This window comes from Mytilus trossulus, chromosome 2 (genome assembly GCF_036588685.1).
Source record: "Mytilus trossulus isolate FHL-02 chromosome 2, PNRI_Mtr1.1.1.hap1, whole genome shotgun sequence".
In the NCBI taxonomy this organism is placed as follows: Eukaryota; Metazoa; Mollusca; class Bivalvia; order Mytilida; family Mytilidae; genus Mytilus; species Mytilus trossulus.
Window position 1 is genome coordinate 29978072 of NC_086374.1, and position 26858 is coordinate 30004929.

Here is a 26858-nt window from a genome sequence, read left to right on the forward strand (position 1 = left end):
TTTAAATCATTAAGACAGAAATTTATGTGTCAACAATATATAGTTTTTGAAGAAAAATCTATGGAGTGGAATTAGGCCAGACTTTTTTTATTATCTGTTTAACGAGAAAATTTGTAAAAAAATAGGGTCGAGGGGACGAAATAAAAAAAAAAAAAAGTGCAAAATTGGTCCAGTCGACACTAAAAATAGAAATAAAACCAATCTAAGTGACCCTTTTTTTTTTTCTTTTTTATTCAAGAATTAATCAAAATACAAGAACAATGGAAGAAAACAGACCTCTAGATTGTGAGCCGGGCTACTAAAATTTTGATAAAATTTAGTTCAAAATACAAACATCATTTAGGAATAATTTGGTCTAGGCTACCAGCTTGAGTTTCCTTAGTTTTATCCCTGTGTAGGGTGCAAACATGTACTGTAGGGTGCGAATGTGAAAGGGGGTGAACGTGAATAAAAAAAGTGGTTTTTCAAATGATTTGGTCCCATCCATACACAAAATTCAAAAAGCATTATTGATTTTAATTGATATCTTTGATACTATTTTAATATGCATACTACGATACTACTTCAAAGGAAAAATATAAACCCAAACTCTTCCAAAACGTTGACCAGCATGTCAGGTTCAACATCTGCCTTGTTGGTTATAAAGCGGCTGATGCCAACATTTTCCGGTAACTCATTGGAAAACATGACCCCGATCGTCTCATCTCTATTACACTTAACAAATTTGAGTGAACACGACCTTCTCTCTAGTGATCAGATCAGTTTAATGTAAAAAAACGGTCCCTTCCCGGAAGTTGCCGTTTTGTTTGACCATGCGACGAGAGATAAATTAATAATCGCAGACCCGAACTCGTACTATTTTTTTTTTGAGGATTTCGTAACAGTCGGCGGAAAAAATCAAAATAAAAGTAGGAAGCACTACTTTTATTTTTATTCTGAAATCGGACAATGTGGAGTCGGCGGATCTCGTTAAACAGATAATAAAAAAAGTCTGGCCTTAGAGATTTGGTGATTTTAAGACAAATTTTAGAAGGTTTTTCGCCGATTTTATGTGCTTTCTATACAAATATTCACCCATATTAAAAGAAATCAATCTGCAATTTTTCAGATAATAAAAAAGATAAATGTATTATTTTTCGATTTTCAGTTGGAAGTTCAACGAGCCAAGGTTGTATGTAAATTTTTAGCAAAATCTGCGACATAGCCCATTTACTGTTCCTTGACCTTAAGAGAAATGCTACTCATGACCTTTAGAGAAATGACTTTAACCATTTAGATGGGCAATACTCTAAAGTAATACTAACCTTATGACCTGGTTCCCCAGATGGTCCTGTCATTCCTGGGTCTCCGGGCATACCCTGAAAATGTAAATCATTGAATCTATCATTTCTGTTAGCTCTTCTCATCTGGTAATATTTCCTTCTAACAATTTAAAGCTCACAAACAGGGGAATATAATGTATAGGAATTTATTGTATGACAGTTACATTTCATTTTACCATACAAAACATTGCATTGCAGAATAAGTATTAGAAAGTCTTAACCCTTTTGCATTTCCGTTGTTGTTGCTCCACACCAGACAAAGTTAAAATATGCAATATAAAAACATGAACCAGAAGTAAATAAAAAAGACCAGACATAAAGAGAAGACACCATAAGGCTGTTCATGATCTAAAACTTACAGCATGGCCTTTAGGTCCAAATGGTCCAACTTCTCCCCTTTCTCCAGCTGGTCCTTGATTTCCTTGTCTTCCACTGTCACCCTTGTCTCCTGGTTGTCCTTGAGGTCCCTATAAGGATACATAAACAAAACATAAATATATTTCCCAACCCAATACCAACACATCTATGAAACTTAAGCATTTGTTAATATTTAAATGTCGTAACATAACAAAAATGTTTCTTTACGAAATCCGGTTATTTAAGACAAAACTCCTGTAACAAGTCAATTTAATGGTTCCAGTCATAACATATTTTGCTATCTCACTTAGCTGATTAATTTCTATGTCTGTAGTTTCTGTCTATTATAAATTTTAAGGTTGCAGCAAAAAAAAAAATAATAAAATAATTAGCAATCAAGAATTTAATATAGTGACAATACCTTTAGAATTTGTTAACTTACCATCATTCCATCTAATCCCCTGTATCCTGGTTCACCTGGAGTTCCTTGCTCTCCCTTCTGTCCTTGCTTTCCTTCAGGTCCTAACTGTCCTTCATTTCCAGGAACACCCTATTGAATAATAAAACAATATAAGTTTTCTCATCTGAAATTAAACACTACAGAACAAAATACAGATACATATGATTAATCCATTTTAGAAATTTTGATCAATAGTACATCAAGTTTTAGCACAGTTGTTCTACGCATTACTATTCTAGTCTGATATTCTCACAAAGTTTTATGGGCAAAGAAATAATTATAGAGAATCTAAATTGAAAAAAATTATGATTTTTTTTTATTGAAAAACCTTAAGAGACAATTGACAAATAATGTCCTGGAATCAATGCTTTCACAAAAGGTGTAATTATCAAGGAAAATACTCTGACATGGTCTGAAAGCTTTAAAGTTTATGGAATATACTGATCACCGACACAACCAAAGAACATATAGATGTTCTGGAAACTATTATTTTAAGTACAACTGTGGATTCCTCATCACTTATTGGATACCAACTTTCATTGATTTCGTAGGAACAGGTGGTCCATGAATTTTAAAGTTCAACAAAGTAAACAAAATTTTAGTCTTGTATGCAGACTTTGGAAAAAAACATGAAATTAAATATCCGAGAAAACATAAGTTTCCTTCATACAACTAAAATTGCTATCCACCAAATTAATGTATCCACACTAATTTGTGTAACTTACTGGTGGTCCTGCTGTTCCTGGTTTTCCCACAGGTCCAGGTGGGCCAGGTGGTCCAACTTTCCCAAGATCTCCACTCTCTCCCTTAGATCCTTCAGCTCCAGGTAAACCTTGTAGCCCCTCTAAACCCGGAGGTCCAACTAATCCTCTTGGTCCATCAGTACCCTACAATCCATTAAATTAAATTATAAAATATACAAAATTGACCCTTCTACTCCAGGCAATCCTTGTAGTCCCTCTAAACATGGAGGTCCAACTAATCTGCTTGGTCCATCAGTACCCTATAATCCATTAAATTAAAACATAAAATATACAAAATAGACCCTTCTACTCCAGGCAATCCTTGTAGTCCCTCTAAACATAGAGGTCCAACTAATCTGCTTGGTCCATCAGTACCCTATAATCCATTAAATTAAAACATATAATATACAAAATAGACCCTTCTACTCCAGGCAATCCTTGTAGTCCCTCTAAACTTGGAGGTCCAACTAATCTGCTTGGTCCCTCATCACCCTATAATCCATTAAATTAAAACATAAAATATACAAGTAGAAAAAAGATTAAAATTATCTGCTCAACCAATCAGGGTCTTTTTGTTTTTAATTCATTTCATACCATGGTACTTAAATGAACTAAAATTGTCTTCAAATTTCAAATGAGAATAATTTTTATTAAAGTATGAAAAATTAATTTCCATTTATAAAGTGCTTGTCTTCACATTGTTAAGCACCTGATAATAAAATTTACCTTCATTCCAACTGGTCCTTGGATTCCTTGAATTCCTGGCTCACCAATTGGTCCCTAAAACAAATAATAGACACCATTTACTGAAATAATATGATAAATACAGATTTGAAGTGCAGCATATTAATCTGATATCATAAATATATTCGTGCAATTTTTAATTTTCAAGGTTTCAATTGGTTAATGCTAATTTTTTCATATAGAAATGAATGTCACTTCAACACATGCATATTACTTAGTTTATTGAAGAAAAGAAACAAGTAATATAGATACAAAAAAAAATCTGTGTGGCAACAGGTGAGGACATACATCCTTTTATGATGCAAACAGAAACTGGAGATGTGTTTTTACCTACTTTTCATATATTTCAAATTTGTCCTAGTCAATATCTTACTTTTATTTACTTTTATCTATTCTATTAACCTGTATCATTGATGCAAATCATATGTGGTTTGCTTCACATATGAAAATACTAAGCACTGTTGATCTTGTTGATGACAATTAATCCTCCAATCTTATTTTAGAATGAAGCAACTTACCGGTGGTCCAAGTGGTCCAACTATACCCTGGGGTCCTTGTGGTCCAGGTGGGCCCTGAAATTATCAATTATCAATCATATGAATATTATCAATTATCAATTATATGAATATCTACATAGTCCTTATTCAATCCTTTAACTAATATATCACATGTATGCTTTATTCTGAGTGACCAATATCTAACTGCTTTAAATGTCAACATCTCTGTTAAGGTTCAAAGTTATATCTGATATTACTAGAATTATTTAACCAAATATTAATCCCTGCAACTCTTTTCAAACTATAACAATCAAATATAAAGGGGAGAAATGATAAATTGTTTCCATTATGACAGCACTTGCATTAACATACTAGACATAATAATCATTAACAAAACTGACATCTTAATTCAACATTATAGAAATACTTTTTAGCATTTTATAAACACGTACCATATCACCATGTTCTCCTTTCTGTCCCCTTTGTCCTGGACCACCAATTTCTCCCTTTAAATAAAGAACAAATATATAATTGTACTAGCCTTGGAAAAACATAATATGGCTGGAACCAATAAGTCCATTAGTTGCAATCAGTTAATCAACAAAACAAAACTTTTAACGAATTAGAAAATCATAACAGTTGGCCTCAATTTTAGTTCTTAACATTTTCTATCAAGTTTATTTTATATCTGTATTATAAACTGTTATATCTTCTTGTCATGTGTATAACAAAGTAGAAGAAATTATTAATATTTCAATTGCATTCTAATAAACAAATTGTGTATTAAAAATATTATTCTAGTGAAAAATTTGTCATATTTTTATCAAAGCACCTTATCTCCATCTTGTCCAGGTGAGCCAATTGGTCCTGGTGGTCCTGCATATCCCTAGAATATAAAAACAAAAGATTTAGCAATGCAATATTTACAGTAGTCAATGTTTTATATCCCTAAAAATATTCTACATCAATAAAAATTATTCAGTTTCCCATATTCCAACATATATCAACAAATAAAGCATACATCAACCCATTGCTATGTATATGAATTTTTTTTTTTTTTTATTATTTTAATATATGAGACTTGTCTCCCATTGACCATGATTGTTGTATCTTTGTTTTTCTATCAAACATGTCTCCTCTGACCCTAGCAGGTTGATAAGTTCTAGTCAGCCTTCTTTGTGCCTTCAGTGACCTATGTTTTAAGTATTCAATGTTAAATTTCTATTCTTAGTTGTGCTGACATGATAGAACAACAGAGTTATTCCTGTATATCTATTTACTCCCTCAAAGACTATAAAGATACAAGGCAAAGGTCATCATATGGAAACTACACTTAATAAAGTTTGAAAGTAGCAAAGATTATTTGTAATTAGATCAGTGATTTTAGTTCAAGAATTATTTTTTAATAATGAACATTGATAGACTTTTACTGCAGATTTAATTACAATGATGAAGGAAACACATGTTGACCTTTGAACTCTGTGGACATTAAAAAGGGCCCCTAAAATAAGTACTTACTCTTGGTCCATCAGGTCCTGTTGGTCCAGGTAATCCAGACTGGCCTTCAACACCCTGAATAACATTATTATCGAAATATGAAAATACATATGGGATTACTTCTTTGTACTCTTTAACTATCACAATGATGTAAGAATATATATTCAATATACAAAATAACAAGATTCTGGTAAAAGAACAAACTATTATTCAACATATATGCAGATTTCATGTTTAACCGATATGTTTAACTATTCATACTTGATATCACTGAACTTCAATTAAGAAAATTGTTTGCTTAAATATGTTTTAGATTTAATTACCATATCTCCTTTAGTTCCCATCTGTCCTTCTTGTCCTGGGGCTCCTGGCTGACCCTAAAATTAAATAAATAACAATATATGCATGTATTGTGCCAAAATAAATTGCACTTTGGGCAATGATTTTCTTTTTGTATTTGCAGTTTCTGAAATTCAAAATTCAAATTTAATAAAAAAACTAGAGGCTCTAAAGAGCCTGTGTCGCTCACCTTGGTCTATGTGCATATTAAACAAAGGACACAAATGGATTCATGACAAAATTGTATTTTGGTGATGCCGGTGATGTGTTTGAAGTTCTTACTTTACTGAACGATTTTGCTTCTTACAATTATATCTATCATGAACTTTGCCCATTAGTAACAGAGAACTATATTTGGTAAAAATTTACATAAATTTACCAAAATTAATGAAAATTGTTAAAAATTGACTATAAAGGGCAATAACTCCTTAAGGGGTCAATTGACCATTTAGGTCATGTTGACTTATTTGTAGATCTTACTTTGCTGAACATTATTGCTGTTTACAGTTTATCGCTATCTATAATAGTATTCAAGATAACCAAAAACGGCAAAATTTCTTTAAAAATTACCAATTGGAGGGCAGCAACCCAACAACCAGTTGTCCAATTCATCTGAAAAATTCAGGACAGATAGATATTGACTTGATTAACATTTTAACTTCTTGTCAGATTTGCTCTAGATGCTTTGGTTTCATAGTTATAAGCAAAAAACTGCATTTTACCCCTATGTTCTATTTTTAGCCGTGGCGGCCATCTTGGTTGAATGGCCAGGTCATCGGACACATTTTTCAAACTAGATACCCCAAAGATGATTGTGGCCTAGTAGTTTCAGTGGAGATTTTGTAAAAGATTACTTAGATTTATGAAAAATGGTTAAAGATTGACTATAAAGGGCAATAACTCCTAAAGGGGTCAACTGACCATTTTGGTCATGTTGACTTATTTGTAGATCTTACTTTGCTGAACATTATTGCTGTTTACAATTTATCTCTATCTATAATAATATTCAAGATAATAACCAAAAACAGCAAAATTTCCTCAAAATTACCAATTCAGGGGCAGCAACCCAACAACCGATTGACCGATTCATCTGAAAATTTCAGGGCAGATAGTTCTTGACCTGATAAACATTTTTATTTCATGTCAGATTTCCTCAAAATGCTTTGGTTTTTGAGTTATAAGCCAAAAACTGCATTTTACCCCTATGTTCTATTTTTAGCGGTGGCGGCCATCTTGGTTGGTTGACCAGGTCACGCCACACATTTTTTAAACTAGATACCCCAAAGATGATTAGGGCCAAGTTTGGATTAATTTGGCCCAGTAGTTTCAGAGGAGAAGATTTTTATAAAAGATTTCTTTAATTTACGAAAAATGGTTAAAAATTGACTATAAAGGGCAATAACTCCTAAAAGGGTCAACTGACCATTTTGGTCATGTTGACTTATTTGTAGATCTTACTTTGCTGAACATTATTGCTGTTTACAGTTTATCTCTATCTATAATAATATTCAAGATAATAACCAAAAACAGCAAAATTTCCTCAAAATTACCAATTCAGGGGCAGCAACCCAACAACCGATTGACAGATTCATCTGAAAATTTTAGGGCAGATAGATCTTGACCTGATAAACATATTTATCCCATGTCAGATTTCCTCAAAATGCTTTGGTTTTTGAGTTATAAGCCAAAAACTGCATTTTACCCCTATGTTCTATTTTTAGCCGTGGCGGCCATCTTGGTTGGTTGACCGGGTCACGCCACACATTTTTTAAACTAGATACCCCAATGACGATTGTTGCCAAGTTTAGTTTAATTTGGCCAAGCAGTTTCAGAGGAGAAGATTTTTGTAAAAGATTACTTTAATTAACGAAAAATGGTTAAAAATTGACTATAAAGGGCAATAACTCCTAAACGGGTCAACTGACCATTTTGGTCATGTAGACTTATTTGTAGATCTTACTTTGCTGAACATTATTGCTGTTTACAGTTTATCTCTAACTATAATAATATTCAAGATAATAACCAACCAGATGCTTCGCAGGGCGTAGCTTTATACGACCGCAGAGGTTGAACCCTGAACGGTTGGGGCAAGTATGGACACAACATTCAAGCTGGATTCTGCTCTAAATTTGGATTGTGATTAAATAGTTGACACAGCATAGGTTTCTGACACAGAATGAATGTATTCAAATGAACTTAAAATTTTTGTTTTCTCTTAGAGCAATTCACTATGCTGTTGAATAGTAATCCTCTCAAAAAATGTTTGAAGAAATTTTCTTTTTATTTATGAAATTTCAAATGAGAAAAATTGAACCCAATTTTTTATTCACATCCCCCTTTCCCTTATTCCAAAACCAATTTCAATTAAAATATTCTAATGGAGTTTGCAACAATTACTACTCATTTAAATACATCATAAAATTATAAGATGTAAAAAAACTGCTTGTTATCACTGAATGGTAAAGATTATTTAAATTTATCAGTTGGTAGTAAAAAGTGAATATACATTGTATATTGTATATAACAAAGATTTAAGTTGATTCTGGACAAAGAAAGATAACTCCAATTTAAAAAATTCATGCAGATATTTCTTGCTTACTATACTGGACAAAGAAAGATAACTCTTAATTAAAAAAAAAATTGCTATTTCACAATATTGTGAAATTAGATATTTCTTGCCATTGCACAATACTGTGCAATTGAAAAGACTTGCTATTGCACAATACTTAATATAATAATTTTAGATCCTGATTTGGACCAACTTGAAAACTGGGCCCATAATCAAAAATCTAAGTACATGTTTAGATTCAGCATATCAAAAAGGCCCAAGAATTTAATTTTTGTTAAAATCAAACTTAGTTTAATTTTGGACCCTTTGCACTTTAATTTAGACCAATTTTAAAACTGGACCAAAAATTAAGAATCTACATACACAATTAGATTTGGCATATCAAAGAACCCCAATTATTCAATTTTTGATGAAATCAAACAATGTTTAATTTTGGACCTCAATTTTGGCCAACTTGAAAACTGGGCCAATAATCAAAAATCTAAGTACATTTTTAGATTCAGCATATCAAAGAACCCCAAGGTTTCAATTTTTGTTAAAATCAAACTAAGTTTAATTTTGGACCCTTTGGACCTTAATGTAGACCAATTTGAAAACGGGACCAAAAATTAAGAATCTACATACACAGTTAGATTCGGCATATCAAAGAACCCCAATTATTCAATTTTGATGAAATCAAACAAAGTTTAATTTTGGACCCTTTGGGCCCCTTATTCCTAAACTGTTGGGACCAAAACTCCCAAAATCATTACCAACCTTCCTTTTATGGTCATAAACCTTGTGTTTAAATTTCATAGATTTCTATTTACTTATACTAAAGTTATGGTGCGAAAACCAAGAAAAATGCTTATTTGGGTCCCTTTTTGGCCCCTAATTCCTAAACTGTTGGGACCTAAACTCCCAAAATCAATACCAACCTTCCTTTTGTGGTCATAAACATTGTGTTTAAATTTCATTATTTTCTATTTACTTAAACTAAAGTTATTGTGCGAAAACCAAGAATAATGCTTATTTGGGCCCTTTTTTGGCCCCTAATTCCTACACTATTGAAACCAAAACTCCCAAAATCAATCCCAACCTTTCTTTTGTGGTCATAAACCTTGTGTCAAAATTTCATAGATTTCTATTAACTTAAGCTAAAGTTATAGTGCGAAAACCAAGAAAATGCTAATTTGGGCCCTTTTTGGCCCCTAATTCCTAAAATGTTGGGACCAAAACTCCCAAAATCAATACCAACCTTCCTTTTGTGGTCATAAACCTTGTGATAAAATTTTATAGATTTATATTCACTTTTACTAAAGTTAGAGTGCGAAAACTAAAAGTATTCGGACGACGACGACGACGACGACGACGCCAACGTGATAGCAATATACGACGAAAATTTTTTCAAAATTTGCGGTCGTATAAAAATTCTTGCAGATATTTCTTGCTTACTATACTGGACAAAGAAAGATAACTCTTAATTAAAAAAAAATTTGCTATTTCACAATATTGTGAAATTAGATATTTCTTGCCATTGCACAATACTGTGCAATTGAAAAGACTTGCTATTGCACAATACTTAATATAATAATTTTAGATCCTGATTTGGACCAACTTGAAAACTGGGCCCATAATCAAAAATCTAAGTACATGTTTAGATTCAGCATATCAAAGAGGCCCAAGAATTTAATTTTTGTTAAAATCAAACTTAGTTTAATTTTGGACCCTTTGCACTTTAATTTAGACCAATTTTAAAACTGGACCAAAAATTAAGAATCTACATACACAGTTAGATTTGGCATATCAAAGAACCCCAATTATTCAATTTTTGATGAAATCAAACAATGTTTAATTTTGGACCTCGATTTGGGCCAACTTGAAAACTGGGCCAATAATCAAAAATCTAAGTACATTTTTAGATTCAGCATATCAAAGAACCCCAAGGTTTCAATTTTTGTTAAAATCAAACTAAGTTTAATTTTGGACCCTTTGGACCTTAATGTAGACCAATTTGAAAACGGGACCAAAAATTAAGAATCTACATACACAGTTAGATTAGGCATATTAAAGAACCCCAATTATTCAATTTTGATGAAATCAAACAAAATTAAATTTTGGACCCTTTGGGCCCCTTTTTCCTTAACTGATGGGACCAAAACTCCCAAAATCAATACCAACCTTCCTTTAATAGTCATAAACCTTGTGTTTAAATTTCATAGATTTCTATTTACTTATACTAACGCTATGGTGCGAAAACCAAGAAAAATGCTTATTTTGGTCCCTTTTTGGCCCCTAATTCCTAAACTGTTGGGACCGAAACTCCCAAAATCAATACCAACCTTCCTTTTGTGGTCATAAACATTGTGTTTAAATTTCATTGATTTCTATTTACTTTAACTAAAGTTATTGTGTGAAAAACCAAGAATAATGCTTATTTCGGCCCTTTTTTGGCCCCTAATTCCTAAACTGTTGAAACCAAAACTCCCAAAATCAATCCCAACCTTTCTTTTGTGGTCATAAAGCTTGTGTCAAAATTTCATAGATTTCTATTAACTTAAACTAAAGTTATAGTGCGAAAACCAAGAAAATGCTTATTTGGGCCCTTTTTAGCCCTTAATTCCTAAAATGTTGGGACCAAAACTTCCAAAATCAATACCAGCCTTCCTTTTATGGTCATAAACCTTGTGTTAAAATTTCATAGATTTCTATTCTCTTTTACTAAAGTTAGAGTGCGAAAACTAAAAGTATTCGGACGACGACGACGACGACGACAACGTGATAGCAATATACGACGAAAATTTTTTCAAAATTTGCGGTCGTATAAAAACAGCAAAATTTCTTCAAAATTACCAATTCAGGGGCAGCAACCCAACAACCGATTGACCGATTCATCTGAAAATTTCAGGGCAGATAGATCTTGACCTGATAAACATTTTTACCCCTGTCAGATTTGCTCTAAATGCTTTGGTTTTTGAGTTATAAGCCAAAAACTGCATTTTACCCCTATGTTCTATTTTTAGCCGTGGCAGCCATCTTGGTTGGTTGACCGGGTCACGCCACACATTTTTTAAACTAGATACCCCAATGATGATTGTGGCCAAGTTTGGTTTGATTTGGCCCAGTAGTTTCAGAGGAGAAGATTTTTGTAAAAGTTAACGACGACGGACGACGGACGCCAAGTGATGAGAAAAGCTCACTTGGCCCTTCGGGCCAGGTGAGCTAAAAAATAGATTTACAGAGAAATCAATTGGTTCAGAAAAGGATAATCAATTAGAACAGCAGATAAAACAAGAGTAGATATTGTGTATATCAAATATTTAAGCTAATTGTATTCTAATTGTATAAACCTTCACCAAAGCTACCCCTACTTAACTTTATCATCTTTCTTATATGATATAAATAAATTCACTTTATCTTTCTGGTACATGCAATCATCCTGAATATGCATGAAGTTATTGCCAAGGAATGATAAATAAGGAGCATTCATATAATAAATTTGATACATGTGTTTTACTAATGTAATGATCTCCATCTGTAATGCATTTTTTATTTCCCCTGTCTGTATACAAAAATCCTGAATAATTTAATCACTGAAAATCATCATAAATCTTACTGGAGGTCCATGTGTTCCTGCTGATCCTGGAAAGCCTATTGATCCTTTCTCTCCCTAAAAAATTAACAACATAAAATCATTATTTACATTTATTATGGTAATACATAGGGTTATATAATTTTCACATTTAAAAACCTATGTCAAAAGTTATTTATCATATTTGACAAAGTGCAAATAATTGATCATATGCCCAGAAACAAATCATACTGCTTTCTTAACAGAAAAGTTCAGTTCAATGGATTAAGTCTATTTTTACCTATAACGAAGTCAATTTCATACAATAATTTGACAACATTTAAAGTAAGAAAATTCAACATTAAAAATAAAATTGTATTTTGACACATTCCCCATTTCCTTTCTCAATTTTATTCTGTTTAAAATCAAGTAATTATAATTATTTCCTAATATTGTATGTAATATTTGCCATCACACACATTATCTGTGGTTTTTGAAGAAAAATGAATCACTTTCACATCCTTAATATCATAAGCATAGTATTTTTTTCAAAATTGAAAGAAATTTGAAAAACATGTGCTCATATAATGACCAAATAAATGTCTTAAATCTAAAACTGCTGGAGCATGTGTTTAGTCTGAAATATTGTAAAATGAAATTAAATAACTTACAGGTGACCCTACTCGTCCTCTCTGTCCTGTTGGTCCTATGGGTCCATCTTTTCCCTGAAAAATAGAGAAACTTTTTAAAATTCAGCATTTACATATAATCATATGATAGAAAACTGTATGAAACGTAGAATGCAATAGCTATAACTACATCATATCATAAATAAACCTTTTTAAAAGTTTAAACGCGAATGTAAATTTGCAAGAAATTCCCCACCGTAATGACAGTATAGCTCCTATGTATAGAAATCTATTTGCTATTCAAACTACCAGAGAACTTTCTTGTCAAAATCAAAGTCACATAAATGGTCAACAACTCTTTCTGAAATATGTATACCAAAATACTAGGTTAACTTGTCTTCAGTCGTAGCGTGCAATTTTCTTTTAAAGACCATAAAGAAAAGAGATCTAATGAATATGTTAATATTTTCCGAGAGTACAGTTTGCCTCCTGAAACCCTGAGTTCAAGGAAGGAACTGCTTTGTATTTCAGTATGAAGTTGTTGTTAATGGTATGTAAGCATGTAATGGAGATTCCTTAATAATAGAGACTGCTATATATTTTTATACTTACTTGTGGTCCTGGGTATCCTCTGTCTCCTTGGAAACCAGGTGGACCTGGGGGACCCATCACTCCAGTTTCTCCTTGTGGTCCAAAGTTTCCCTACAAACAAGCATATAGAGTTCTTTTTGATAAGGTAGTAATTTAGAGTGTGGTTTTGCATTTTGGCCCCGGTTGATTTTTCAAATATGAAAGTTTGTGTGAAATAAAATTCATTTTATACAGCTGAGTACTAATTTAGCCTTCAAAGTTGGTTTAGAGGAACTTCAAGATTATTTTTTACATGCTTTCTGTGCTTTTTTCAGTTTGACTGTGTGTATTTTCATAGCTAGACTGGCCTTGGATCCAGAAATTAATGTAATGTGTACAAACACTTTTGTTCTACACAAAGATTTTGATGCAATTTTACCAAGAATGAGAAGAAAGACATGATATTCATTTCATTTCTTGATAGATATACTTATAGGTTAACAGTTTCAGAACAGGTATCACTCTATAGGGTTAAAATTCTACTTTTGGCCACATTTTGGGGAAATATGTGACATCTTTATCCCCCTTTATGCAAGTTTTGATGCAGATGCAGATTGTTGCCATGGAAACACCAAAAAGTATTATATTTTACCATTTTAACTAGTAGATAGCAAATCAATAGGAAATATGTAATAATTTTTTGTAATTAAAGACAAAGGTACACAAAAAACCTGGAAAGTTAGACGTATAGTTCAAATATGTGTGCTGTGACCTTGACCTTTGAACTAATAATTTCCAAACTAATAGGATTTTGTAATACATAGAGAAACTAACAAACTTACTTGTTCTCCTCTTTCTCCAGTGTTTCCTGGTACGCCAGTTTCTCCTGGTGGACCCTGTTATAAATACATATATTACAGTATGCTACATTCTATCAAAAGCAGATATGAGAAAATAAAAATTTTCCTGTTAGTATTTTGTTAAAACTAATAACATGACTATTTAACTAAAAGATTTGTCATGTGTAATTTGGAAATTACATTTTATTCAATTAAATTGCAAATTATCAGCATGTAAACAAGTTAATTGGTCTATATATCTGTCCTCTACAGTTAAAAGTAAAAGATAATCAATACAGTACTTACGGGGTTCCCTGGGGAGCCTCTATCTCCTGCAGCACCTGGTTCTCCGGAAGAACCCTAAAATATTTATATTTGTCATGTCATCTTAAATTGTTCAATTTATATATTAATACAAACACAGTCTTTTCATTTTATTTCTAAATATTGTAAAAAAAATTACCTGATTTCTGAAAAAGGTACTGTAATCTTATAACAAAATTCAAAAGTTTCTAATTTCTGTAGAAGAAACATTTTTTAAGGGTTATGAATCAAACTATAAATATTAAAAAAAAAATAAAAAATATTCAGCTTTCACATTGGTCAAAACTTTTGACTTACTTAAGTGTCTGATTTAGTTTTTTTTTGTATCTTCATATGAAACAGAAATGAAAAGTTAAATTTGCAATAAACTTGAAACAAGATATCTTAACATTTTGCTTATTTCTGTCAAAACAAACATTGCATAACTTTATTATTAGACTGTTTAAAGGGACACTAGCTGCCAAATTCATAGTCACCGATTTGACTTAAATTCTCTTATTTTATTTGTAACAATGTAAAACATTTTTCCAAACTATCAAAAGTATAAAATAAACAATTTACAGGACATGGTCTCAATAAGATGTAGCTTCGTTTCGTGTGAATTTTAACCAAGACGCCATCTAATTAACTATTGAGTTGACTTTATATGACCATATAAGCGATGTAAACATAAACATGGATATAATAGATTAACAACTCGTGCAATTGGATTTATATAGGTCTGTTAAATTTTGTATTATAAATTATTTTTTATTGTTGTTTTTGCCTTTAAGAGAATGGTTTTATGTGGATCGAATCAGTTAATCAAATTATTTACCTTTGTTTCACTTTCAATGTTGACATTCTTTTCCTTTAAATACCCGTACATGGACGCATGCGTTATTCTATCTCTTTCAACGAGGTTAAATTAGAGTTCATATGAATACGGATTTAATGAGGTGGAATTATTCACTTGCAAGTGAATAAGTCATTAACAATGTTTATGAGCTTAATTTGCCAATTTAGCTGATAAAAGCAAATTAATATTCACTATTTCACTTTCATTAATGATTGAACCAAACAAATCATACTTTTGATTTTTTATATATCTCGTAGCTAGTGCCCCTTTAAGATGAAATAAAAAGAGTTTTCTGATTCTATAGACTATAGAGTATATTCTAAAAGATAACTTACTGTTGCTCCCATAACACCAGCTTGTCCTGGTAATCCTGGCTGTCCTGGTGAACCCTGTTAAGTAATATAATATATATACTGCATATCTAAAAACAATATTTAATCATGTCATAAAAACTTTCATCTGTAACCTATTTGCTTTGCGAAAAAAAGTTTTCAAGCTTTCGTCCGAAAAAATTAAGGAATATTGAAACAATTGAAACTAAAATTCAATCTCCTACCTAGGATTAAGATTTACATTAGAAATTATTCTATATTAACATCAACAGTGCCTGCTATGTGATAAACCAGTAAAAGAAAAAACATATACAGCAGACAGCCACCAACAACAAAAAAACCTGTACATGTAAGTATTTACTTTTGGTAGATAGTTGTCTAGTTTTCCAATCATACAAAATCTCCTAACATTTATATTTATCCAAAATTAATATAAATTTGAAATGTTCCAAGTGATTTTTTAGATTCCAAATGATATTGATAGCTCACTTGACCAATAATTAGGTCAGAGAAGCTAAAATATATAAATAATATTCTTGAGTTACACATGCCGATCTATCCCTTACTTCCCAATATCAGAACATGTATTTTAATCTGGAAAAAATATATTTTCGAATTGCATTTTCCTTTTTTCGAATTGCATTTTCCTATTCTAGAATTGCATTTTCCTATTCTAGAATTGCATTTTCCTATTCTAGAATTGCATTTTCCTATTCTAGAATTGCATTTTCCTATATACACTAAATCATTGTGTGGACATGAGGTAGTTGTCATTATAAATATAGTTCCTGTAGAATTCATCAAGCCTTTGTGAGATATACATTAGTACTTACTGATTCACCTCTCTCTCCAGGGGGTCCAAACATTCCTTCTTTTCCTGGCAATCCCTAAAAAGATGAAATTTTACATCTTAATCTCCTTATTATTTTTAAAGCTCCAGTTCTGTACCAGTACAAACAGGTATCAGATTTGTGTACTATTGTTTAATCTTGAAAGAAATAACAATATCTAAAATGATTAAACTAATCTCAAAATTCCAAGGAGAAATCAGCTCTAAAAACACGTACTAGAAGACAATCAAGTATAATTGCTTACCGGTGGACCAAAGGGTCCCATCAAACCTGGTGGTCCAGGAGGCCCTTGGATTCCTTGTTCTCCCGTAAAACCTGGTGGACCGGGTACACCTGAATCTCCCTTTGGTCCCAAGGGACCTGGTGTTCCTTGCTTTCCTCTTTCACCATTTGGTCCCTACAAAATTCAACAATCATCATCACTTATTTTTATAATTTTATCAACTTATTAATGATCATCAATTTCATGCATGAAAGTTTTTTTAAATTATCAAGCACAAATCATCTTCAGTATTTATTACCTGTACCAAGTCAGGAATATGACAGTTGTTATCCAATTGTTGGATGTGTTTGAGCTTTTTTCATTTGGTAAGACTTTTGGTTTTCAATTTACCTCAAGTTCAGCATTTTTGTTATTATACATCAACTGTCATCAGTCCCTTTTTTCAGAACATTAATCAAAACAGCACTTCTAGCAGTAGAAATGACTTTAAGGATATCAAGAATCTGTTTGAGCTTTCACATATTTCTTTCAGAACTTTTTGACTAGTGTCAACAAAACTATAAGCAGAGAGTAATACTACAAAGATTTGCAATCAATTATATCATCAACAACCTTATTTCATATAATTCCTTTATAAAATACTACTAAACCAAATTTGTGTGTAGCCTGATTCAATCAATCTTTATAAATGTCCGCTCTTTACCTGTGGTCCAGGCTCTCCACGATCTCCCACTTGTCCAGGTTTTCCCTGAAAAAAAGAAGTTATTATTAGAAAGAACTGATAAATATTTTATATAAATGTAACTCATTTTGTTGTAGACATTTTTTAACTGGAGATACTGATTCAACAAATTTGCAGCCTATCTTATTTTTATAGATTATCGTTGATTATCTCAACGAGATTGATTTTCTCGCTTGAGCTGGTACAGCGAAAGTGAGAAAAGCAATTGAGTTGAGTTGACCAATGATAATCTGTTTATCGCTATTTTACCTATGACGACATTGTCAATTTCAATGTAAATTTCAGTAGCAACGCCACATGGCCTCCTTAGTTTCTAGCGATAATTTTTCCATCTCAAGCGAGAAGCATGATATGAAAACTATCACAAAAAAAGATCAAAGGAAAAATGCACAAAATAGCGATAAAAGAAACTATCCCTATTCCCTTTTATTATAACTTTTCTATATGTTTTCAGTTGCTTGGCTTCGGTCAATCTTTCAATCTTCAAATTAAACATTTCAGAATCTAATGCATCCTGGGTAATATTTTCAAAAGTGTACATTACAAAAATGTCATAAACAATGGAAATTAAACCAATGATGTGATGTTATTTTTATTTTGGGATACGAACAATGGAATTACCCATAGTCCTTTAGATTCTGAAACGGCCAATTGAAATGAATGTTTCTTTGAGTAATATATCTTTCCTTGCATTAAGCAAAATTAAATTTCTTACAGTGTATAACGAAAATATAGAACAATCAGGTATAAACTCATGTAAATAAACAACTTACAGATTTTCCTCTTGTGCCTCTTCTTCCGCGGCGTCCATGACGACCAGCTGGTCCCTGTAAGTATCAAACACAATAATTAAAATGATCAAAATATGATACATGTATTGCTGCTTACTTAATGTCTAGTGGCAAATACTTCAAGACAACAAAATTAAAATAAAAAAAATTCGATTTTTCATCAAAATTAACGTCAGTTATTTTAATTCAGTCAGTAATTTTAAATCACTACATGGAGCTAAAGTTCCAAAATTAATATGGAAAGAATCTGTTTTTATTGTTAAATAGTTTAATTACCTTTGCTCCATTTGGTCCTGGGTATCCTGATATACCTGGCATTCCTTGTCTTCCCTGAAAATATATTGGACTAAATAAGTGAACATTTATAAGACACTGTAAAATAATGTACATAATATGTATTTCACAAATTGTTTGTGACCTGATGGGGTATATAGTACATATACACATTAAATTTCATATGAGTTGAAAGCATAGCTAAGAGTCCCCTAACAAAGTTTAAAGACCTTTTATATCATTATATTTAACCTTCTAGTTTAAACTAAACCATTCTGTTTCATAATGATATTTTTAAGATTTTCCCTCTTTCAAACAAACAGTATACTGTGGATTCATTTATTTTAATGGGTACCAATTTTTTGAGGAATTGAGTAAAAGATGCCAGTTAGTGGATACTTGATTGTACCAAAAGTCTGTATTATATCAATCCTTAATTGAAATTTGTTTTTCATTGAACAACTATCCACATAAGCACTGAAACATGGTATACAAAGAATAATAATGAGCCCACAGTAGTCAACTGTAATATGTAGCTTGTTTTGGTTTTTTATTATTTAGATTCAAAGGGAACTATGAGGGGGGATAGGACCTTTATCAGGACTCCTGGATCAGGTGTTTTTAAGCTCGGGAATTTCGGGATTAACCCTTTCAGGATCCGGGATTTATTTTTTTTTCGAATTTCGGGACTTCAGGATTCGTGTTTTTAAGCCTTGGATTTCAGGATCAGAACCCCTCCTATCCCCCCTCAACTATGATTACACTATTAATCATGCTCCAATGAATCTCACCTTTTCTCCTTGACCACCCTGTTCTCCTACTTCTCCTCTTTGTCCTGGATCTCCCTATAAATAAAAAAAACAAATGTTTAAATTATCTTTTTATTAGATTTAATTCATACAGACAGAACTACATGTATAAAACAAGAGATCATCTGGTCACTGGTTGGATGCATGTCCTTGTGTTTCAAGTGGTGCCTTTCAATTTCATTTACAGGTTTATTTATTTTTTGTGAAGATCTTCTGATTTCTATACTTATGACAAGGAGAAGGTCCAGTTAGGACTTATTTTGGCCTTATATTTGAAGTACATATGATGAAAAATTATTCTACAATAAATCTATCAATTATATACATGCCCCTAACACCCTTTTCCTGATGTTTTTTTTTAAATGAAAGTGCTAGCATTCATTTTTAACCTCAAACATTACATATGTTATGTAAAATCATCAAGTACAACAAATATTTAAATATGAAGGATAAACACTAGTGTTGCACCTACCATTTTAGAACAAAAGTATCTAAAAAATTAGCGCAAATGTTAAAACTGTGAAGATTTTAGTAATTTTGTTTTACATGAAGATGCTAGCATCTGATTCTAGTACAACATAAAATGGAACCTTCACATCCATTCAATTACCTTTGTTCCTTCAATTCCTTCGAATCCTTGAGGTCCATTGGTTCCTTTAAGTCCTTTATCCCCTTTATATCCATAGTCTCCTTTCATACCATCCATACCTGGGCCACCCTAAAAAAAACAATGACAATGTAAACTAAAACAATATATAGTAATATAGTATTGCCCAAAGAACATAATTAAAAGAACTCAGAATGCAATATTCTAAGTTATTGCATCAATGCAAATCAAACTTTCAAATTATCATTTTCATGATAACAAAAATATGTTAATCATAGAGTTTTTTAAACTTTGCTATATTATAAGATCTAATTTTTGCACTTGTTTTTTAATCAGAAAAAAGAACCCATTTATTGACAGAATAAAGAACATAAAAACAGCACTACCTACTTAGCTTCACTTTCTTGTGTCCACACAGAAGTAAGACATAAAATGTTTCAGTACATCCATTATAATACCTAAGCATTTATGTTATAATTGAACCATGAAAATTAACTCATATACTTTTCAGCTTTTGATAATAGAGTACCTCAAGTACACTGTTTTTTACTGCAAACATTTTTCTCTTCAAAATTTTGCTCTAACAAAACAGTTTGTTCTTCAAAATTCATTATAAAATGCAAGGATTGGTTGATTGCAAGGTTCTTGTTGTTTTAACCCCACTATTATGTGCCGCTTTTGGGCTTTTTACTGGCAGTCAGATTTTATGGGTAAAAGGAAGCTGGAGTGCTGGAGAAAACCAGACCTTTGATAGGATCACTGACAAACCTAGTCAATTAAGGTTTGAGTCAAGTGCTACCACACAAGCAGGATTCAAAGTCACAACCTTGTGTTGACAGGCTAATGATTACAGTAGTAGAACTACTTAGACCACTTGCATTGGCCACTCAAGCCCCTTATATGCAAGGATGAAGATTAGAGAACTTAAGACATTATCTGTTAAAACTTACCATGTCACCTTTAGTCCCAAGTGGTCCTGTGTTACCTGTATCTCCCTACAAATACACAAAATATATTTACACACATTTTAAAACAAATTCAATATATGTTTCAGATTATTTTTTTTATCTAGAAATGTTTTCATCTAGAAAAAATATACATATGAACATTTTGTTTTCCACTTATTCAATAATTTATAGTATTTTTACAAACTACATAGAACATTAACAAAAAAACAAAAAAAGAGTCTGAAAATGCTGGTTTTCAGTATTTGTGACTAAATTTGAATGTTTGTATCTGTACATTAAAATGTACCTTACAAAATCACAGTACCTTAATTCCTCTTGGTCCTGGATATCCAATAATACCCTGCATTCCTTGTGAGCCCTGAAATTTAATAAATTATAACAATTAATCAATGCAATACAGACAAAAGTTCCTTTGAAGTAAAGTAGCTAATTTTTACATAAATATTAAAAAAAAATCCAAAATAAATCATGAAATATTTACATTGATAAAAAATAAGTATGATTTTTTGGGTCAAAGTTAATGATAGTTATAGGAGACATCACAGTAAATAAATGTGATGCAATAAGCTTTATTTAACTTTTGTATGAACAGGGTTTGTCTAAGTTCCATTAACTTTTTGACCATGTTAACCAAGGTACATTTTCACACCTATTAGAAACATGTCAAGTTTCAGTATTGGGTATTACAGTGGGAGAGTCGAAACAATGTATTTCATTGAACATACACACAGTGGGACAAGCTGATAACTATATAGGCCCTCAACCAATTGATCAACACTGTCCATATTAAACTATTTATCTCTTGTCCTTTTACTGTCTTTTTTTAATCCAGAAATATTTTCTTCCACTTTTCTTTGTAGTCAGAAGAAATAAAATCTACCCTTTAAAGTTATAATTGTTTCTCTCTTTTGTTAACTTCCTTACTCTGGATTGATTGGAATTGAACAACACCTTTCCTTTGTATGCATCTTATTATTGAGGAAAATACCACCCATCCCTGTAAACTGGTTCAGAACCTTAAGCAGACCCATCCAGTAATAAAATGTGAAATACTGGTTTCATTGGAAATACTGTTCCTGGAAACTGATTCAGGAACTTAAACAAATCCATTATGTAACAAAATGTTAAATGCTGGGTCCATTGGAATACTGTTTAGACATAAGGAAGTAGTCGCTTTCATCTTTATTTTTTTCTTACATGATCTCCTTTAATTCCAGGATCACCCTCTCTGCCAGGTAATCCCTGTCAAAAAATAATGAAAGTATTTAGTAAAATCTAATATCATATATTGATTAATCACACACAACATGTTTCCTCTTTCTTCGCCTCATTATCAAGACATTCATATATTTTCATTTGAATAAAACTTCTTCTTTATAGATAATGAAAGTCAACTGTGTATAGTAAGGGGTATGGAATGGGAAGTCATCATGCGTTATTTGGTTGCTGTCCATTCATCAGCTTTCATTTAAAGCTTAACAAAATTTTAATATTACTTTTTAAAATAAAACTTTGCCAGAATTTCACCACAATATAACACTTTTAATGTGATAAGTTTGTTTATATTACAGTCTTAATACTTTTACAATCCATTCATTTTAATTCCTTGTTGTCTAAAAGCATTGGAATAAAAGCGGAAAGAAAGCATTTGAGTTTTACAGATTCCAAAAGTAATTTTAACAAAAGTCTATCAATATTTGCACATTTGTGCTACCAATAAATAAATTAAAAAAATATATATCTTATAGTCAAATCATGGATCTTTAAATCATCTACTGTGGTAAGCTCTTGTTTACTATAAAAAGAGGCAAATCTTGTTGCAAAGGCTATTAAATGAAGCTTATCTTATAAATATTCTAAAAAAATAAATAAGAATTAAAAATAGTTCTTAAATTTATAATATACTTACAGCTGGTCCAAGTGGTCCAGGTAAACCAGGAAGTCCAGGTTTTCCTACAGGTCCAGAGATGCCTGGTGGTCCCATTGGTCCAGGTGGTCCTGGTGGACCCTAAAAAAGAAAAAAAATCTAAATATCTGCTGCCAAAAAATTGTTTGTACCTTGTGCTGAAATTTTTCTGTGTTTAACACAATCATATCTATATTAAATCTACATTTGAAAAAAAAATTAAAATATTCCAATATTCAAGTGAGGAAGTCTTTCAAAGTTTAAAATACTCTTTGTGGCAGGTACAGTACATATAAATATTTAAAACGTTAAATCTGCTTAATTTTGCACGTTAGAAAGAAATAAAATCACTTAACAACAAATTAAATGACCTGTACTGAAATATAAAAGAAAAAAGAAATTTTACAGAAAGACTGCTTTAAGATTATTGAGACCTGATACATGGTATACTTACATTTGGTCCTGGTGCTCCTCCATTACCAGGGGCACCTGGTGCTCCTACTGTCCCCTGTAATAGATAGTTTGTGTATAAATTTGTTATGTCATTACTGGTATCAATTGTAAGCATAAATAACATGTTGTACTACAGTGAAAACATTTTTTTTTAATACAAATTTTGTATAATTAGTTGAGATATATAAATAAATAAATTTTAAAAAACCATGATATATTGATGTCATACAATAGAAGTATATTGGCTGTTACCATTCTAAAACGACTGCCAATTACTGCTTTCTTTGATAATTCTTTAGACTTACCTCATTTCCTTTCGGCCCAGGTGGTCCCTCAGTTCCTGGTACACCCTAAAATTCAATATCCAGTATGTATAATGTAATCTGGTTGCTTGTATTCAATTTTATACATGTAAATTTTAAAAAAATAAACCTTTTGTTATATACAAACAACTTTCTTCGCAAATCAAGTTTCTTTAATGTAATGAAAATATTTCACTTTCATTTGTTTTCTTTTTTTCTGGAAAAGCAATTACTTTCTTTATGTTCATGTTTTGCCTTTGATATTATCTTTATAAATTAAACTATAAATGAAAAAAATCTTCAATAAGTTGACACGGAGTGATATTTTACAGCTATTATACTTACAGGACTTCCCATTGGTCCATATCTACCTCTTGTTCCCATAAAACCTCTTGGACCCTGAATGAAAAAAAACAAAATACTTTTAAAACATGATTCATAAATTGACACTAAAGTGCAGGAAAATATTGACTAGGGGAAAAAATGTGCATGCATTGTCATGCTAGTTTAAATCATACCCCTACTTGTATTGGAAAGCAAGCAATGGTTGCTAGACAGATCTGGAAAGAGTTTTAACACCACAATTCATCACTGACAAGTTGTTGATAAAAAAAAATCCTTCTGTACAGTAGTACTGTGGAAAATAGTAATTGTTATATCTGTGGGATTAACAAGTGCATAGACTGACTGATAAGGTTGATACTTAAGTCTGTGAGAACATTATTTATTTGTTTTAAATGCCTTGTAACTACTCTTAGATTTGTACCTTGTGTTAACTCATACCACAGCTTTGTGAAGATGGAGAAGAATCAAAGAACATATCACTAACTTTATATTGTGTGAAGAGAACTTATCTCATAGACATCATAATAATATGACAGACTAAGCAAGGTCAAATATGAACTGTTGGAATCAAAAAGACTAATTAACACAATTGGATGCATTTTGTTCCATAAGTTGTGCCAACACTGTAAATTGGTTCTGATTGTAACTTGCAGCTGATATTTTTATCTTTCAAATCATACTTATACCAAAAGCATTTGTTTCTGGGTAGATGGCACCCACATAACTGTCATTCACATGGTCATAAAACCAACATTAAGGCATTCATACAATATAAATCTATGATACCAAATTCAATAGGATAAACACAATTTTTTAATTATCTGTCGTAAGATACAATAAGAAACAAAAGTTTATAAAAAAAGTTTTTTTTTAAGTTTTTGCATCATATGACATAAAAGCTTAAAGAGTTATTTTAAAAAATAAGCACACATAATATAGAACTTTGTAGAATATTGCACTTATTTTATGGAGCTATTTTCTTTGTGCATGATTATCAAACATTTGATGTCAGAGCCCATATACAGTAATAACCAACATCTGACTTACCAATTCTCCTGGTGGTCCCACTGGTCCTAGCTCTCCAATATCTCCCTGAAATTACAATTCACATTGTATAAAAAAATTAATGGTGAATGTGTCCATGGGACATAGATGATAGCATATAAACATGAATTTATTTAAGGAATGAATATATTTTTTTTTTTAGGTCTATGAAGAAATAGCATAAAAAATGTGGTGCACAATCAATCACCCGCTACACAGTTTATTTTAAAGTAGGCAGCACATTTTTTAATGTTATTTTGAATAGAGAGAAAATATATAAGTATTTCTTATAATTCAAATCAAAATTCAAATTTTAAACCGTAGTAAACCATGAAAAACATTGATGACGTCATAGTCACATGACAAAATTATGTCTATCAGTTGATAAACAATACAATGTCAGCCAATCAGAAGACGCGTTACATCCAAAATTAAATTATAGAGACATAACTGTAGAACAGTAAAAGTGATGCTTCCCAAATTTGAACTTGATTTGATTTTTGTGGGAATAAGTATTGTGTATAAGTTTGAAGTGGTGAAGTTGAAATTGAAATCATATTGTGTATTAGTTTCATAATAAGTATTGAGTATAGGTTTCAAGCCGTGAAGATGAAGTTGAAATCATCACATAAATTTTACAAAGGCCACCACAAGTTGGTTGACCCTTACAGAATATTTGTTTCACAAATGATAGCTGATATTTTCCTAACAAGACTTATTAACTGGTTTGTACTAATATGAGCAACATGAAGGGTGCTACATGTGGAGCAGGATCTGTTTACCCTTCTGGAGTAGCTGAGATAACCCTTAGTTTTTGGTGGGGTTCATGTAGCTCAGTCTTTAGTTTTCTATGTTGCGTTTTGTGTACTTTTGTTTGTCTTTTACCTTTCTAGCCATGACATTGTTTATTTTTATTTATGAATTTGATGAATGGTATCTTTTGCCCTTCTTTCAAAAAATTCAGTTGAGGAAAAGTTAAGTCAGAGAACTGATTTGAAAAATTCAGCAACTTTCCCATTTGTAAAGATGCACAACTCTAGATCTAGAACAGTAGAAGTGACAACACCAAAATCAAAACTTGATCTGTATTGTGTGGTTATAAGCATCGTGTATAAGTCTCATTACATTTGGTTGAGGCTAACTAAAGGCCCAACCTCTGCATTTGTTTCAACCTTAGTCCGTGATTTAAACAACTAGTTTTGGCTCAAGACTATCAACATCTTGTAAATAAACAAAGTTTCAGCAAAAGCTGGAAAAATTATTTCTAACATTGACAGAGCAATGAAATAGGATGTAATGCCAGTAAAACATAAATGTGTAGAATGCAAGGATTTTGTAGAAAATATAAGAAATTTTCATTTGATCTTTTGTTTTTTTAGTTGTTACAAAAACGCTCCAAGAGACTAAGACATTGTTCTGTTTACCTGAGGACCTTCTGGTCCAACTGGTCCAGGTACGCCAGCGGCTCCAAGATGACCCTGAAATAAAGTAAAATATTGAAAAAGATAACATACATGTATAACTGCTTACAAAAAATCTAATTATGACCTTCCACAGCATAAATATTGTATTTAAACAAAATAGTAATTTCTCATCTCAAGCAAAACTCAACAAAATCTTCAATAACCTGGTCTTAAAATACATAAAAAATACTACTACCAGGTAGATGATTCCTTGCTATCTAGTTTAACACTAATTGCATTTAGACTACTTTGTTTTGATTTAAATTTAAACAATTTCTTTTACACATTTTAATTTATCATTATTAATCTGAAAATAAACAGCAAACATGTCTTGGGAATAACTTGTTTCCATGGGAATTACATGCTTCCATGGGAATTACTTGTTTACACATACCCTATCTCCTTTATGTCCAAAAGGTCCTGGCATTCCATTGTAACCAGCAACTCCCTGAAATAAACAAAATATCTCAT

At 31.5% G+C, this 26858-nt stretch overlaps 1 protein-coding gene across 1 annotated transcript in view; it reads right to left on the bottom strand.

Annotated features, from left to right (window-relative positions):
- Positions 1-26858, bottom strand: part of LOC134705706 (collagen alpha-1(I) chain-like) — a 73680-nt gene that overhangs the window by 18929 nt on the left and 27893 nt on the right. Inside the window, exons 14-46 of the mRNA XM_063564427.1 lie at positions 26782-26835; positions 26349-26402; positions 24928-24972; positions 23881-23934; positions 23539-23583; positions 23235-23288; positions 22784-22882; positions 22072-22116; positions 21179-21232; positions 20857-20901; positions 19910-20017; positions 19282-19335; positions 18494-18547; positions 18200-18253; positions 17388-17432; positions 16706-16858; positions 16444-16497; positions 15614-15667; positions 14423-14476; positions 14120-14173; positions 13320-13409; positions 12750-12803; positions 12124-12177; positions 5944-5997; positions 5642-5695; positions 4956-5009; positions 4576-4629; positions 4145-4198; positions 3609-3662; positions 2865-3026; positions 2122-2229; positions 1682-1789; positions 1305-1358 (exon numbers count right to left, since the gene is read on the bottom strand). Coding sequence (XP_063420497.1) covers positions 1305-1358; positions 1682-1789; positions 2122-2229; positions 2865-3026; positions 3609-3662; positions 4145-4198; positions 4576-4629; positions 4956-5009; positions 5642-5695; positions 5944-5997; positions 12124-12177; positions 12750-12803; positions 13320-13409; positions 14120-14173; positions 14423-14476; positions 15614-15667; positions 16444-16497; positions 16706-16858; positions 17388-17432; positions 18200-18253; positions 18494-18547; positions 19282-19335; positions 19910-20017; positions 20857-20901; positions 21179-21232; positions 22072-22116; positions 22784-22882; positions 23235-23288; positions 23539-23583; positions 23881-23934; positions 24928-24972; positions 26349-26402; positions 26782-26835 — 2187 coding nt within the window. The remainder of the gene's footprint in view (positions 1-1304; positions 1359-1681; positions 1790-2121; positions 2230-2864; positions 3027-3608; positions 3663-4144; positions 4199-4575; positions 4630-4955; positions 5010-5641; positions 5696-5943; positions 5998-12123; positions 12178-12749; positions 12804-13319; positions 13410-14119; positions 14174-14422; positions 14477-15613; positions 15668-16443; positions 16498-16705; positions 16859-17387; positions 17433-18199; positions 18254-18493; positions 18548-19281; positions 19336-19909; positions 20018-20856; positions 20902-21178; positions 21233-22071; positions 22117-22783; positions 22883-23234; positions 23289-23538; positions 23584-23880; positions 23935-24927; positions 24973-26348; positions 26403-26781; positions 26836-26858) is intronic.